Here is a 16,787-nt window from a genome sequence, read left to right as displayed (position 1 = left end):
TGTAGCATTTGCTACAGCAGAACAGAAACAACAAGAATTATTTACCCTGGATGGTCCAGCATCAACAGTTATTTATTTATGATACTGAATTGCACATTTCACGGGGCAGAAGTTGTTCCCCTAGGTTATCATACATGCAGCCACAACGATTCTCTCTGTCTCTTTCCATTGTGTTTTTGTGGTTCTTGATTTCTTCATTTTTGTATTTTATCACGAATGAGTCGGTCTTCAGTTTGCGATTTCCTTCATTGCCTCTTCGGCCAAAGTGCAACTGCAAATCACACAAAACCTTATTCAGGTGGCGTTGAAACTCCGGAGAATATTACCCATCTCCTGTTTTGCAACAGTTGCCAGATCGATGTTCATCCCCTTTTGTGACAGCCATTCCAGAAAGCACTTCACTGCCCAGTTGGTTTGTCTTGATGTAGCTAGCTTCTTAATTTCTCTAATTTGCTATGTCGTCTATAGCAGCGCTAACGTTACGGATCTCTGCATGTCTAATGTTAAAGCTAATGTTTTTCTCATTTTCAAAAGCTGCATTCACCCAATTGTGTGTGGTTATCCTTAGATTTATTATTCAGACTTGCCTAAAGGGAATTGTTGATATGTTGTCAATTTTGTCTTGTCGATAACATTTACTCTGGATAAATCCGGTTCTGGAGTGTCTTAACAACATTAAACCAACATATTTAGATTGAAAGTGTCAAGATTTTTTTTTTTTTTTGCGTGATAGGCAAATATACTTAATGAGATCGCCACATTTGCATATTTTAATCAGACATTTCAGAAAAATCATAATACAAAAATGTATTATTGTGTCTACATTAAACTGGTGAAAGTGGATTGTGATATGATTACGGGGGGGGGGGGGGGGGGGGGGGAAATGACCCTATTAGGGTGTGATACCTGGCCTTAAAAAAATATTTGTCTTCCTCTTATGAAGTTCAATTACAAATGTTTCCTAAACCGTATCGCAAGCGAGGCGTATTTGTGTTTAGGCAAAAAGGGACCTTGAATGACGACTGTAAACGCAGGTAATTGAATTTTAGTAATGATTATACAACATTAAGTTAATATTTTTATTTAAACTTTTTTTTGACTAGACAAGTCAGTTATAAGAACAAATTCTTATTTACAATGACGGCCTTCACCGGCCATACCCGGACGACGCTGGGCAAATTGTGCTATCTATGGGATCTAAATCTATGGGACTCCCAATGCAAAAAATCTAGCTCTTGTAAAAAATAAAAATAAACTCGCAGCATAAGGAGTTGACTGTATCGTGTACTTACTTATACACTGGCATTTCGTTTAGCTAAATCTTTAATGTATTCCATTGATAACAATAATACTCAAATAGGCTATGAGCTGAACATATTTTGGCCCCATTAGATTTAGGGCCTCGCGTTTTCCTATTATTACGGTAACAGCGGGCATTCCTTGTCACGTGATCAACGAGAGCATCTTTTTGGTCCATTTTGGATGATAGCTGAGTCCTTGTAGCTAACCACGACCCGAAAATGACAAAACTGCAGTTTTTAAACGTATTTTTGACCGAGCGGCTTATGCTCGCTGCCCAGGAGATCTACAAATCTGTCGAAGACACGATTTTGGAATACCAAGAGGAGATTGCGCTCAGGGAGAGGGAGAACGACCATCTGAGACGCAGACTCCGAGACGCTGGGATTGAAATATGGCCAGGTTAGTAGCTAGCGTAGGCTATTATGCTAACGCTAAAGTTAGCGCCGAAGCCGCACGCTAAAGCATATTGGTTGCGAAACTGTTGTAACGATACATGCATTGCCAAGCAACTAAAAGGCAATCATTAAAAAATATATGTTTGACACCCTTGTATTAATGTTGCGAGAACTAACTAACGTTAGCTAGTTTTTCAGAAAGCTAATAATGGTAGCTACGCTAACGTAGCTCCTTCACGTAACTAGCTAACTAGCCACCTTTGTTCGTTAGCCAGCTAACTAGCTAGCCAACAAGTTATCTAGCTAGCTGCAGAGATTCAGGCTCATTTGACTCAGCTGTTTTGTTTATCATTTCTGAAATCTAGTTCCTTTGATACGTAAATGTGATTGAGTGTTTTTCGTCGATCGTAAATCATGACTGCCAAGTCCCTCCCTCTCTTCCATCCAGATCGTCAGTCTATGGCACTATTGGAGGAGGAGGATGGCGAGCATCCTCGCCGGGAGTGGAGCCCCAGCATGGGCCATGAGGAGCGAGTCCCCATCCTGATCAAGGAGAAACGGGAGCTCAGGTCCAGCCAGGGGGACGAGCAACTCCGGGGCCACGGCTCCTGCAGCACCCCAGAGTCCATCTTCACTCCTCCCCGCGTCACCAACGAATACCCCCAGGACCCTCCCCACTCCTCTAACCTGCCCCAGAACCCGTCGGTGGAGAACAGAGAGCGGGACCCTGGTCCCAGAAGCTCATCCAGACACGTCAAGTCAGAAGTGTCCCACAGAGGCTCCTCATCATCTTCGTCCAACAGCGTCCCGCAGCCCCTCGCCACTGTCAACCCTAACTGCTCCAACGAGAACAACATTGACATCATTGGAGTGGAGAACGGAGGACAGATGTTGGTGTCTGGGTCTAAAGGACGAGCTGGTGGGAGCAGAGGTCAGGCCTCCCATTTAGGTGACCAGGGCAGTAACGCGGCCGCAGAGTGTGGAAAATCCCCCCTCCAGGTGCACGTGTCATCGTTCTGCTGCAAGGTGTGTGGGGAGGCATTCAGCCACGTTGGACACCTGCATGTCCATGTCCAGGTGCACACCCGGGAGAAGCCGTACCGCTGCGGGGTGTGTGGGAAGTGTTGCAGCTCCTCCGGCAGGCTCCAGGAGCACGCCAGGAGTCACACTGGAGAGAAGCCGTTCCGCTGCCAGATCTGTGGGAAGGGATTCACCCAGATGGCCCATTTGAAGGTCCACATGCGGATCCACACGGGAGAGAAACCATACAGCTGCCCAGTGTGTGGAAAGTGCTTCAGCCGCTCCGACAAAATCAAACGTCATCTCCAGACCCACAGCCGTGAGGGCACTTACTTCTCAGGGCAGTAAGATGAGGGAGACCACCGGTGGTTGTGGGTGGTAATGAGCGACTGAGTCTGTATGAATGAATGAATGAATGAATGAATTACTGATTATGGGACATTTTTTAAAAGCTAAAATTGCTGCCATTAAGACGGCTTGTTATTTTTCTCTTTCTCTCAAAGAGCTAGGGATTCTGTGACTTTCTTAGAATGTTTTATCTCCTAGTTAACACTTCTCTCCATGCCATAGTTTCTCTCTCATGCAGTAGATTTGTATAGTCGATTTAGTATGTGTCCATTTACTTTTTGTACTTGTCACTGAATGGGATAATAGGGAATCTTTAAACACCAAATTGAACGACTTAGTAGCTAGTCTTTCTGAATGATTTAGTCTTTACTTTTAGTAATGAACTTGGTAGCATGATGATAATGAAGTCTTCCACTATGCGCCTTGAAACGGAGATGCGTTCAGGCTTGCAACAATAAGCAGCATTCCAAAACGTGGTGGTCTTGCCCCAGACGATTTGCACAGGGCCAATTTACACATTTCTAAAATACATTTTATTTTATTTTTTCTCTTCATTAATTTTTAAAAAGTATATCACAGCTTCTTCTAAAACCCACAAATCTTATCTCCTCAGTCAGCTGGCTGAAGTACATAAGATGTTTTTATTTGTAATTCTAATTAACAATGGCTAACCGTATGGGCATTGACTAAACTGTTGTCCATTCCTTGAGTTTACAAATATGGATATAAGTACACATGTTCACCATTTGTTAGTTAGGGTTGGGTAGGTTAGGCAATAGCCCTGCCTGCTCGATTCAAGGTTTCTGTACAGTCACCTAAAGCCTCCCTGATACAACTGATGCTAAAGGACCATTTGCCTCTCTCGTCATCATTGCAGAACTGTGTACTGCCACCTGAATTTCAGTCAACTAACTTATCTTACAATTAAAAACATACTTATCAGTGAGGATTCAATGCAAAGACTGCTATTTTGCAAGATATGTTGCCTTGATAAGGATTGTTTGCTAATTCTGTATATGACCACTATCTATCCCCCACCTCTGATGCATATAGAGTGTGTCCTCTCTATGACCCGCACTACAGAATTTGACCAACACGGTGCAGAGACCAACAGATTCCCCAGCTGAGCCATACAGTATTACCCTGTATCTGAGCTGCTTGTTCCCGATTGTTGGCCCTGAGCTCAGCACTGCACATACTGTATATTCACTATAGTAAAGATCTGTTCTTGATGGCCAGTTTAAGTGTAACATACGTTTTGTTACAGATAGATCAAGCCTACTCCTGGAATCAAAAGCACTTTAGTTTATATTGCAAGTGCTTGTAATCTAGGGGTAGACTTAATGCAAGTCTCTACCTTTTTAGAAGTTTTTATCAGAACTTGAGCAGTGCCTAGCTGAGAACGAGGCTCATGAACAAGCAGTAGGCCTATGGCCCGGACCAGAAACAAACCATTGCCCAATCCCTAGGCAAGTGTCTTGGGCAATTGGTGCTTGTGGTTGTTACTAGTAGACAGGGTCTTTATCTCCTCTCAGGACTGAGGCTACTACAGTAGGCCCTCTAATTTAACCAGCATTCCTCCCCTTCTCTCCCACACAGTTTATTCTGGGACACCGCTGCTCCCACACACACACACACACACAGAACTGTACAGTGTTGTATCATTATGTAATAAATGTAATTTTTTAAATAAAGTAGTCTGAGTACCTTGTCTAAATTGTCAGGTTCCTTCCACAGGAGGCATAGCTGAGCTTTAGATTGAATAATGCTAGAGTGCATTATCTGACAGCGGATCAAATGAAAGTTTAAACACATTAACTATCCTTAACCTAGAAGTACAGTAACAAACTTACTTTTATATCTTATGTTTAACTCTGCATTGTTGGAAGAGGACCTGTAAGTAAAAGTTACTGTTAATCTACACCTGTTGTCTACGAAGCATGTGACAAATAACATTTGATTTCGATAGCCACTGCAGAGAAGCTCAATCCCCAATCAAGATGGTGCTACCCTTGCCTATCCAATCCTTTCCGATATACAAAAGTGGTTAGGGTTTGATTTGGGATTCAGGGTTTAGGTACCACATACATCTATTCCAGAATGTATCTATAGAGCCTCAGTGGTGTCAAAACCTAGCGGAAAAACAAGGAAGTGGGTCCAATTGTTTTTCTAGCATACATTTTTCACATAGGGGATTTTGGAAATACTCCAAAGGCTGTGTTTTGTGTAGGCGTACGTACCCAGGCGTGATGTTTAGATAACCATGTAAATCTCTCTCAGACATGGTGACTTATCAATATAGTTGCCTCTATTTACTCTGATCCGAAAATGCTAATTAGTGTCGAAGCAGACATCATGCAAAACTACAAATCCCCGCAAGCTCCTGCATGTCATCTCTAGCTGACGTCTTGGCTAACAGGTATTGTGTCAATTTAAAACTTGCACAAAACAGTTCACAGAATTGTCAATTTCAAAGAAATGTAGCCAATTTATGAATTACTACATTTAGCTAATATTAGCTAGCTAATCTAGATAGTCTTACCTTTGCCTCGATTCGCCAGTCTTGCCCAGATCGTGGCATTTGTAGTTATTTAATGATAGCCACATTAGGAGAATGCATTTCATTTTTGGGGGTAAATACAGGCGAATGTATTGACAAGTCTCCTTTTCCTAGAAATTTACAAGGCTATCAAAACGTCATGCCAGGGTAAGCCTACCTGAAACACAGATGTTATTTGAAGTGTTTCTAAAATCCCCTATGGAAAAACGATTGGAACCATTTCCCGGTTAGATCACTAGGTTTTATGGGTATTATGACACACTTTTGTACTCTAATAATCTATTGTATTCCATGTGCTAATTAATTTGTCTCTGATGGTACAATTATTTCAACTGCCCAGGTTCTCAAGTACTTACGGTAACTAACAGCGGGCCAATTTCTGATTGCGTCACATTCTCAAGGCGTTTTGTTATGTCGAAGATTATCTATTATATTGACAAGATGGTCTACAGACCGCTTTAACAATGGAAATACATGGAAACATTCTAGATCTAGCCCATGATTTAATGTAGAAAATATCACAGGAGGTTGGTGGCCCCTTATTTGGGGAGCACGGGCTGGTGGTAACAGCTGGAGCGGCATAGGTGGAATGGCATTGTAATGAAACGGGCAGGGAGCAGGTCTGGAACCCTCAACCTCCTAGCCCGAAGTCCAGCGCGCTATAGACTGTGCCCCAAAAGCATGCTCAAGTGGCAGTGGCGATATCTACACTTTTTAACCCAGGTTCGTTTCAATTTGTTTGCCATTCCATTTGTTCCATTCCAGACATTATTATGAGCCGCCATCCCCTCAGCAGCCTCCACTGATTTCAATAAACAACCAGAAGTAATGACGCTAGCAATAGCCTAAACCACACGTGTCAAACTAATTCCACGGAGGGTCGAGTTTCTAAAGAATTCCCCTCAACTGGCTATCTAGGTTTTATTTGAAAGGAAAAAACAAAAAACCTACGGACCCTCGGCCGTCCGCTTCAAGCCAAGCCTCCTCCATGTCCACTCTTTTCTCTCTCCCCACTCGTGACATTTCAGTCGCATCTCACCCCTGCACTTATTTGTCCATCAAACATGTAGACAACTCGTTTAGCCACGCTAATTGGTGGAGTAATTTAATTAGCTAAAATGTAAAACTGTTGATTTCACGGGTACAAAATGAAGGAAAAGGAACTATAAGAACCGTTACTTTTGGGGTGTTAAACCGGTTCAGAACTTCATGCTGGTTGGACCACTGGGACAGGACGAAATATATAGGGGTTCTGCTCAGAGAAGAACTATAGGAAACCGTTAACAACCCAAATATTATGAAACGTCCATTAGATCAAATAACGCTCACCTATCAAAATAGTAATTCACTTTTATCTTGGCCAAATTTGACACTCTCGTTGCCCCTCATAACAAATCAAAAAAATAATACTCACTTGACACTTTGTGTGCTTAGCGCTATAAACCTAGGCGGAGTCGAACCTCCCGCTTCGCCTCTTTCCTCTCCGCTTGTGTTTAGCGGGTAAATGTGCCCTGGCTACCATAGACCCTCAAAATGACGAAATTACAATTTCTAAATGTATTTTTGACAGAAAAGTTGATGTTAGCTGCCCAAGATATATATAAGAAAGTGGAAGAGACCATATTAGAATACCAGGAGGAAATATTCCAGGGAAAGCGAGAGAATGACAAACTGAGACGCAAGCTTCACGATAATGGGATTCCATGGCCAGGTTAGTAGCTAGCTTGCTCTAAGAAAAATAACCCCGGGGTTTTATAAGGCGATAATTTGTGAAAAACTGGGCCAAGGTGTTCAGAGCATGCTATAGATACCCGATTAGCACAGATGGTCGCCTCTGTCTAATTATTGTTTTGTTTAACGCTGTAAACATGAAAATATGGCATTGTGGGAATCCTAACCTTATAAAGGTGTGTAGTAATTTAACCTTTTCGTTTTTTGACTTCTTTATCGCTGATATGAAAGATGAGGGCCTTACGGTAACAAAACCGTACTACACCACGCATCACTTAACGTTCAGACCGAGTCGGGGCTCTTATTAAAACAGAAGATACTTTCGTGAATAGACGCTATAGTTAGTATCTATGAATAGGCTAGTAGATAGCTAACGTTTGCTGACTAGCAAGCGGTGCTAGCGAGGATAATATGCACACATTATGTAATTTGTTATTTTATCTGAAATACGCCGTTATGCTTCAGCTAACCAACAATTAACGTGCCATATGCCAGTGGCTATCTTGGCAGATTAGCTAGATAATTTAACTCTTTGCAGAGACTGCTAGCATTCATGCCTAGCAAATCCCATAGGTGTCAATACATTCTGTGTATTCTGTTTCTCGCTAGCTGTGAGTTGGTTAACGCAAACTCAGACCTGGGTGGTAGCAGGTCGTGATGCTCAAGTAAAGGTGCCTAGCTAACAACACCACGTTTTCCCTTCTTGACTTTCAGACCGAGAGCCCTTTTCTCCTGTAGAATCTGAGGAGGAGGAGGGAGCCATTGGGCATAAGCAGGAACCAGACCTCGGACAGACTTTGGAGAAACAGGAGGGAAGGGCCAGAAGGGAGGAAAAGCTGTTTAGGGGACTGGCCCCGCTGTCTAGATTCGTTCCTTCTGATGGAAATGATGACTATGATCAGAACCCACCTCAACCCACCTCACATCAGTTCCAAATACAAACTCACACTGGGAAGACTATAGAGGGAGGCTTTCTATCAAGCTCAACAACCTCCAATCCAATCAAAACAGAGACTGATAGATTGGGTGTCTGTTCATTGGATGATACATCAAGTGATCCAAACACTTTCTCTTCAGGGAACCTCGACCTTTCGGCAGCACAGAGTGAGAACAGTGTAAGTATGATGGGGGTGGAAGGTGGTGACGAACTACTGTCAGGATTTGAGGCTCTACAGATACCGCTACACACTGAAAATTCAAATTCCCTTCAAATCCACCACGACACGTCATTGTGTTGCAAGGTGTGTGGGAAACCCTGTAGACACATGGGCCATTTAAATGCACATGTGCGAATGCACACGAAGGAGAAGCCATTTCTCTGTGGCTTGTGTGGTAAGTCCTTTAGCTCGTCTGGGAGGTTGAAAGGCCACCAGAGGATTCACACAGGGGAGAAGCCCTACCAGTGTAATATATGTAGGAAACGTTTCAATCAGACGGCGCACCTGAAGGTACACCTGAGAGTCCACACAGGGGAGAAACCATTTAGTTGTCCCGTCTGTGGGAAAAGCTTCAGTCAATCCAACAAGGTGAAAAGACACCTTGTGACACATTCTAGAGATGGTTCGTTCCTACCAGGCCTATAACGGAGATGTTTGTTCAATGATGTTTGTTTAAGGAGATCTTTGTTCAAATCCGTTCTGGTGTAGGAAATATATTTAGGCTACTGGTTTATAATGAGGATTTTAACATGTCTTCCCAACCATACAGTGCTTTTGAAAAGTATTCAGACCCCTTCACTTTTTTCACATTTTGTTATGTTACAGCCTTGTTCTAAAATGGATTAAATACATTTTCCTCATCAACCTACACACAATACCCCATAATGACAAAGCGAAACAGGTTTTTAGAAAAAATAATTAACTGAAATACCTTATTTACATAAGTACTCAGACCCTTGCTATGATTCGAAATTGAGCTCCGGTGAATCCTGTTTCCATTGATCATCCTTGAGATGTTTCTACAATTTGATTGTAAATTCAATTGATTGGACATGATTTGGAAAGGCACACATCTGTTTTATATAAGGTCCCACAGTTGACAGTGCATGTCAGAGCAAAAACCAAGCCATGAGGTCGAAGGAATTGTCCGTAGATCTCAGAGACAGGATTGTGTCGACTCACAGATCTTGGGAAGGGTACCAAAAAATGTATGCAGCATTGAAGCTCCCCAAGAACACAATGGCCTCCATCATTCTTAAATGGAAAAAGTTTGGATTCACGAATACTCTTCCTAGAGCTGGCCGCCCGGCCAAACTGAGCAATCGAAGGAGAAGGGCCTTGGTCAGGGAGGTGACCAAGAACCCGATGGTCACTGACAGAGCTCCAGAGCTACTCTGTGGAGATGGGAGAACCTTCCAGAAGGACAACCATCTCTGCAGAACTCCACCAATCAGGCCGTTATGGTAGAGTGGCCAGACAGAAGCCACTCCTCAGTAAAAGGCACATGACAGCCCGCTTGGAGTTTTCCAAAAGGTGTCTAAAGGACACTCAGACTATGAGAAACAAGATTCTCTGGTCTGATGAAACCAAGATTGAATTCTTTGGCCTGGATGGCAAGCGTCACATCTGGAGGAAAACTGGCACAATCTCTACGGTGAAGCATGGTGATGGCAGTGTCATGCTGTGGGGAGGTTTTTCAGTGGCAGGGACTGGGAGACTAGTCAGGATCAAGGGAAAGATGAACGGTGCAAAGTACAGAGAGATCCTTGATGAAAACCTTCTCCATAGCGCTCAGGACCTCAGACTGGTGCAGAGGTTCACCTTCCAACAGGACAACGACTAACACAGCCAAGACAACGCAGGAGTGGCTCCAGGACAAGTCTCTGAATGTCCTTGACCTAGCCAGAGCCCGGACTTGAACCCGATCAAACATCTCTGGAGAGACCTGAAAAAGCTGTGAAGCGATGCTCCCCATCCAACTTGACAGAGCTTGAGAGGATCTACAGAGAAGAATGGGAGAAACTCCCCAAATACAGGCGTGCCAAGCTTGTTGCATCATAGCCAAGAAGACTCGAGGCTGCAATCGCTGCCAAAGGTGCTTCAACAAACTACTGAGTAAAAGGTCTGAAGACTTATGTAAATGTGATATTTAAGTTTTTTTATTTTGATACATTTGCAAAAATGTATAACCTGTTTTTGTTTCATCATTGAAGTATTGTGTGTAGATGAGGGGTAAAAAAAATAAATTTCAATCAAGTTTAGAATAAGGCTGTAGTGTAACAAGATGTGGGAAAAGTCAAGGGGTCTGAATACTTTACGAATGCACATTGTCTATGGAATACTTTACCTCAATGGCGTTGTCTATGTAAAGAAATTGTCAAATTTATTTTTAAATTGGTAAGCCTACAAGTACAGAAATATAATTTACTGTAATACATTTTGTTAGTCAAAGGACTCAAACATCCAAACTATTCTCTTCATTGACTGACATCTATCTATTGGTAATGCATTTCAATGTTATTTACTTTGAATATTCTTCAAGCATTTGACTCCTTTCACACTGCATTTTGATACCTTTTGAAAAATCAAAATAATGCTATTTTGTCATTTTAGACCTTTAGGCAAGTAGCCTAGTATAGGCTAGTGACCTTCATAAACAGAAGTGCTATGTGATTTTGGTGAAAACAGTTATTGGACAGTTTGATGTGAATGGGATGTTTTTGTGTTGTGTATTTTAGTAAATAAAGGTCAGAATTGTTGAAACAAAACATCAGATTTTTTTCGTTTTTATTTAGTTGTGGGTGTTTTTGGATGATAGTCGTCCCTTAAAATGTTAAGCCTAGATGTCAAGAAGGTTTTAGAATCTGCGAAGTCGGGTAAATGATGGTAGCTGCTGATTCAATGCCAAGAAACAACGCTCCAAAGTGGGAAAGCTTCATAATCACTCAAAATCAGCTTCACAGTGGTCGGCTGACTTAATATTCCTTTAGTCGAGTTCAGTATGTAGAACGTATAGAATTTATTCTGGGAACAGACAACTATACAGGCTATGTGTGGTTTTGTGGCCAATCCACCACCTCAACTGTTCACCCCTCTTCTGAATTGTGAGGTCCCTCCCAGAAAATGTTAAACCATTCATAATAAATGTAATAATCAAGAAAGTCTTGTATACATTTTCTACCTATGTGGGTTCCAGGACTATAAGAACACTGATGACTTCTGGTGTGGAAGGAAAGCAAGGAGGAAGTGGAGGGTGTGGTTCCCAGTACCTGGGTGGTGGGCAGGAAGGTCATTTCACCTCCAGCCAATGGCAGGAAAGTCCTGAAAGAAAGACACAAGCCAGGACCCAATTGGACAGCATATGACCTTATTAAGGTCAAACTATTCTCAGGTACTGAAGCATCTAACCCACCACGTACAGTGCATTCGGAAATTATACAGACCCCTTGACTTTTTCTACATTTTGTTACATTACAGCCTTATTCTAAAATTGATTAAATTTGATTTTTTTCCTCAATTTACAGTGCCTTGCGAAAGTATTCGGCACCCTTGAACTTTGCGACCTTTTGCCACATTTCAGGCTTCAAACATAAAGATATAAAACTGTATTTTTTGTGAAGAATCAACAACAAGTGGGACACAATCATGAAGTGGAACGACATTTATTGGATATTTCAAACTTTTTTAACAAATCAAAAACTGAAAAATTGGGCGTGCAAAATTATTCAGCCCCCTTAAGTTAATACTTTGTAGCGCCACCTTTTGCTGCGATTACAGCTGTAAGTCGCTTGGGGTATGTCTCTATCAGTTTTGCACATCGAGAGACTACATTTTTTTCCCATTCCTCCTTGCAAAACAGCTCGAGCTCAGTGAGGTTGGTTGGAGAGCATTTGTGAACAGCAGTTTTCAGTTCTTTCCACAGATTCTCGATTGGATTCAGGTCTGGACTTTGACTTGGCCATTCTAACACCTGGATATGTTTATTTTTGAACCATTCCATTGTAGATTTTGCTTTATGTTTTGGATCATTGTCTTGTTGGAAGACAAATCTCCGTCCCAGTCTCAGGTCTTTTGCAGACTCCATCAGCTCCATTCTTCCAGAATGGTCCTGTATTTGGCTCCATCCATCTTCCCATCAATTTTAACCATCTTCCCTGTCCCTGCTGAAGAAAAGCAGGCCCAAACCATGATGCTGCCACCACCATGTTTGACAGTGGGGATGGTGTGTTCAGGGTGATGAGCTGTGTTGCTTTTACGCCAAACATAACGTTTTGCATTGTTGCCAAAAAGTTCAATTTTGGTTTCATCTGACCAGAGCACCTTCTTCCACATGTTTGGTGTGTCTCCCAGGTGGCTTGTGGCAAACTTTAACCGACACTTTTTATGGATATCTTTAAGAAATGGCTTTCTTCTTGCCACTCTTCCATAAAGGCCAGATTTGTGCAATATACGACTGATTGTTGTCCTATGGACAGAGTCTCCCACCTCAGCTGTAGATATCTGCAGTTCATCCAGAGTGATCATGGTCCTCTTGGCTGCATCTCTGATCAGTCGTCTCCTTGTATGAGCTGAAAGTTTAGAGGGACGGCCAGGTCTTGGTAGATTTGCAGTGGTCTGATACTCCTTCCATTTCAATATTATCGCTTGCACAGTGCTCCTTGGGATGTTTAAAGCTTGGGAAATCTTTTTGTATCCAAATCCGGCTTTAAACTTCTTCACAACAGTATCTCGGACCTGCCTGGTGTGTTCCTTGTTCTTCATGATGCTCTCTGCGCTTTTAACGGACCTCTGAGACTATCACAGTGCAGGTGCATTTATACAGAGACTTGATTACACACAGGTGGATTGTATTTATCATAATTAGTCATTTAGGTCAACATTGGATCATTCAGAGATCCTCACTGAACTTCTGGAGAGAGTTTGCTGCACTGAAAGTAAAGGGGCTGAATAATTTTGCACGCCCAATTTTTCAGTTTTTGATTTGTTAAAAAAGTTTGAAATATCCAATAAATGTCGTTCCACTTCATGATTGTGTCCCACTTGTTGTTGATTCTTCACAAAAAAATACAGTTTTATATCTCTATGTTTGAAGCCTGAAATGTGGCAAAAGGTCGCAAAGTTCAAAGGGGCCGAATACTTTCGCAAGGCACTGTATACAGTTGAAGTCAGAAGTTGACATACACCTTAGCCAAATACATTTCAACTCAGTTTTTCACAATTCCTGAAATGTAATCCTTGTAAAAAATCCCTGTTTTAGGGATGGTAGGGGACGCCATGTGTGACTGACGTGTTCTCCGTTTGCTCCCGTGGTATTCTTAAAGTTTATGTGAATTCTGCAGCAGAACCGTATTTATTTTCAAATATTAATTTGGTGATCCCTTTCCGTAAAAACCAAGACTACTTTGCTTCCGAATGTCAGCATGTCGACCAAACATAAGGCCAAGAGCATGACTTTGAGAAAACCCAGCCTACAAGACCCGCTCTCATCACCGCCCTCCCCTGAGTCTGAGGCCCCGGGGACGCACACTTTACCCGGGGGCGCGGCTTGGCCTGGCGGCGCTGAAATGAACATTCTCGAGGCCATCAGGCTACTACGCTCTGAGATAGTTGAAATGAAAACACAGGTGGTTGCTACGATTGAGGCCAGAATACAGGAGGTTTCTGATACTTTAAAAGCAGATTTAACCATCCTGCGGAACGAGACTGTGCCGGCAATTACATTACTCAAAACAACAACTGCGTCACACACTACAACGATTGCAGCACTGGAGGCCTTCGCTACTAATGTCTCCGATTTAACTACATCCCTGGAGACTGAAGTTAAACGCCTAGCTGCGGATTTGAAAAAGGTGAGGGAGTGCTGTGTGAGTTTAGAGGGACTCTCTCGACGCAATAATCTGAGACTTGTATCAGTCCCAGAGTCCGCTGAAATGCATCGCGCCACGGATTTTGTTTCAGGGCTGCTGAAGGATGTTCTTGCCTTAGATGAAAAGCCCCTGATTGATTGAGCTGCGCCCAAAGCCCCGGGATGGGGAGAGGCCCCGTGACATAATTCTTTGAGTGCACTTTTTTCATGAGAAGATGGAGATCCTCCGACGAGCCCGCAATACCACTCTTGAGCTTTCAAGGACAGAGCTTCTCCATCTACCAGGACTACTCCCCCACTGTTTCCAGGCAGCGCGCAGCTTTCGGACAGGCCAAACGAGTACTTCGGGACCATCCAAGTGTGAAGTATGGACTGCGATTCCCGGCCCGTTTATGGATATCTCATGAGGGTAAAGACCACACATTTGAATCTCCGGATGAGGCTATGGCTCACATTCAACGTCACATCAAGAAGTCTTGAATATGCTCACAGTGTGGATTGTAAGTACCCCACTTGTGGTACAATTAAGTTTAGATATAACAGGCTAGTCTTGTATAGTTGGTGAAACTATTCAGGCTTATTTGATGTGATCTAATGTTTTGATTATCTAGTGTGCGTGCCTTATCTCGCTCACCTATTTAGTTTGTTTACACATTGTCTCAGTGACTCAAAATAGTTTTAGTTATTTGTTTACTGCATCCGTTTGCATTGACCCAGTAAACAGTAAATGTCTCCTGAGGCTACACGGTTTCTGGGGCCTCACTTTCATTTTAAAAGTTTTGAGCGTCATTTATGCCCAGCAAACGTTCAACGTTGCGCACACATAGTTTTTTGGTATTGGTTGTAAGCTGTCTCAGCTACAACTAGACTACTATTATAATTACTATTATTTTTGATTGTCTAACTACGATTTCCTTACTTCAAATTAGATTTTTGGCTGAGAGCCTTTATACATTTTATTTATTTTCTCTCTCAATGCCTGTTATAAGACGGGTGAATACAATTATATACATCTACAAGTGGTGCTTTTGTCATTCCGTTTGCACAAGGGATTCGCCTTTTTTTATTTGAAAAAATACATACAAATCTTTCTTTTTGCTGCTTGATCCACTAACAAAACACGACTTTAAAGAGCGGGACTGTGGGTTTAGGTTTAAGACCGCACTCTCACAGACATACTGTGCGAAGAGAACATGTTCTATTTAGGCTTGTACCTCGTTTGGGGAGGTATTGTCTGGGATGGGGGGAGGGGGCAGGTTGAATTGTTCAGTTCTAATGTTGTCATTCTGTCTTTTTAGTTTTTTTTTCTGTTTTTTTTTCTGTACTTTTTCCAAACATTTACCACCGTACATTATTACTCTGGGACAAGTTATTCTGGGGGTTTTGGGTGCTCATTGCTTTTCCATTCTATGCTCTGATGACAGGGTTGAATAACGGGAATGCCCAGAGGGGCCGAAATAATACGATCAAGTACATTTCTTGGAATACGAAAGGGGTTAACAACCCGGTGAAGCGTAAGAGGGTGTTGACGCACTTAAAGGGTTTGAATGCAAATATTGCATTTCTACAAGAGACTCACTTGAGGACTGGTGAGCATTTTAGGATGCGTAAGGACTGGGTTGGTCAAGTGTTCCACTCAAACTTTCATAGTAAATCAAGAGGTGCTGCTATTCTGGTTGATAAAGCTACTCCCTTTGTAGCTTCTGAGGTTATTGCTGATCCTAAGGGACGATACGTCATAGTAACTGGTGAACTGTTTTCTACCCCTCTTGATTTGGCTAGTGTTTATGCTCCCAATTGGGATGACACAAGTTTCATTTCTTCCTTTCTGTCTGCTATTCCCAATTTAGATTCTCATTTGTTGATTTTAGGGGGATTTCAACTGTAAAATGTCCCCAGTTCTGGACAAGTCCTCACAAATAAATACAGGCCCATCTAAATGTGCCCTACTTATTCAATCCTTTCTTCAGAAATATGCTATGTTTGAGGCCTGGCGTTTCCTACATCCTACAGATAGACAGTATTCCTTTTATTCTCATGTTCATAAAACATACTCCCGGATTGATTACTTATTTTTGGACAAAAAACTTCTGCCTAACCTTCGGCAGTGTACTTACGAGAGTATTGTTATCTCTGACCATTCACCATTAGTGCTTGAACTAGAGTTTCCCCAGCGACCCCCTAGGTGTTATCAATGGCGTCTCAACCCCATTTTACTCTCAGATAAGGAGTTTGTCAATTTCATTTCTTCTGAAATTGCCTTATTCCTAGAAACTAATTCAACACCAGGTATGTCCTGCTCTACCATATGGGAGTCTCTCAAAGCATACCTACGTGGCCAAATTATTTCTTATACAGCCAACCAAAACAGAGTTCGCTCCCAGCGACTTCGGGACCTGAGCGAGTCCATAGCCACATTGGATGAGAAGTATGCTACGGATCCTTCCTCTGACCTGCATAAAGAGCGCCAACTACTCCAATCTGAATTTGATGAGCTTTCTACCAGGCAAGCTGAACAGTTACTCTTGCGAGCTCGATACAAAGTCTATGAACAAGGCGACAAGGCCAGTAAACTCCTTGCACATCAGATCCGTAAATCTGAGGCCTCACGGCTAATCCCTCAAATA

General features: G+C 42.4%; 2 protein-coding genes across 2 annotated transcripts; both read left to right on the top strand.

The window, feature by feature from the left end:
* Positions 1-1,443: 1,443 nt before the first annotated feature.
* LOC139413239 (uncharacterized) lies at positions 1,444-4,771 on the top strand. The gene is made up of 2 exons (XM_071160377.1): positions 1,444-1,701; positions 2,146-4,771. Exons 1-2 carry the CDS (start codon positions 1,521-1,523, stop codon positions 3,063-3,065), a joined length of 1,101 nt encoding a protein of 366 aa, XP_071016478.1. The 5' UTR covers positions 1,444-1,520; the 3' UTR covers positions 3,066-4,771.
* Positions 4,772-7,117: 2,346 nt separating this feature from the next.
* Positions 7,118-10,518, top strand: LOC139413240 (zinc finger protein 287-like). Its single transcript, XM_071160378.1, has 2 exons — positions 7,118-7,336; positions 8,071-10,518. The coding sequence occupies exons 1-2, from the start codon at positions 7,159-7,161 to the stop codon at positions 8,937-8,939; spliced, it is 1,047 nt and encodes a 348-aa protein (XP_071016479.1). The 5' UTR covers positions 7,118-7,158; the 3' UTR covers positions 8,940-10,518.
* The last annotated feature ends 6,269 nt before the right edge of the window (positions 10,519-16,787 follow it).

Source organism: Oncorhynchus clarkii, chromosome 7, assembly GCF_045791955.1.
Source record: "Oncorhynchus clarkii lewisi isolate Uvic-CL-2024 chromosome 7, UVic_Ocla_1.0, whole genome shotgun sequence".
In the NCBI taxonomy this organism is placed as follows: Eukaryota; Metazoa; Chordata; class Actinopteri; order Salmoniformes; family Salmonidae; genus Oncorhynchus; species Oncorhynchus clarkii.
Note: the sequence above shows the minus strand (reverse complement) of the source record. Positions and strands in the feature narration are given on the sequence as shown.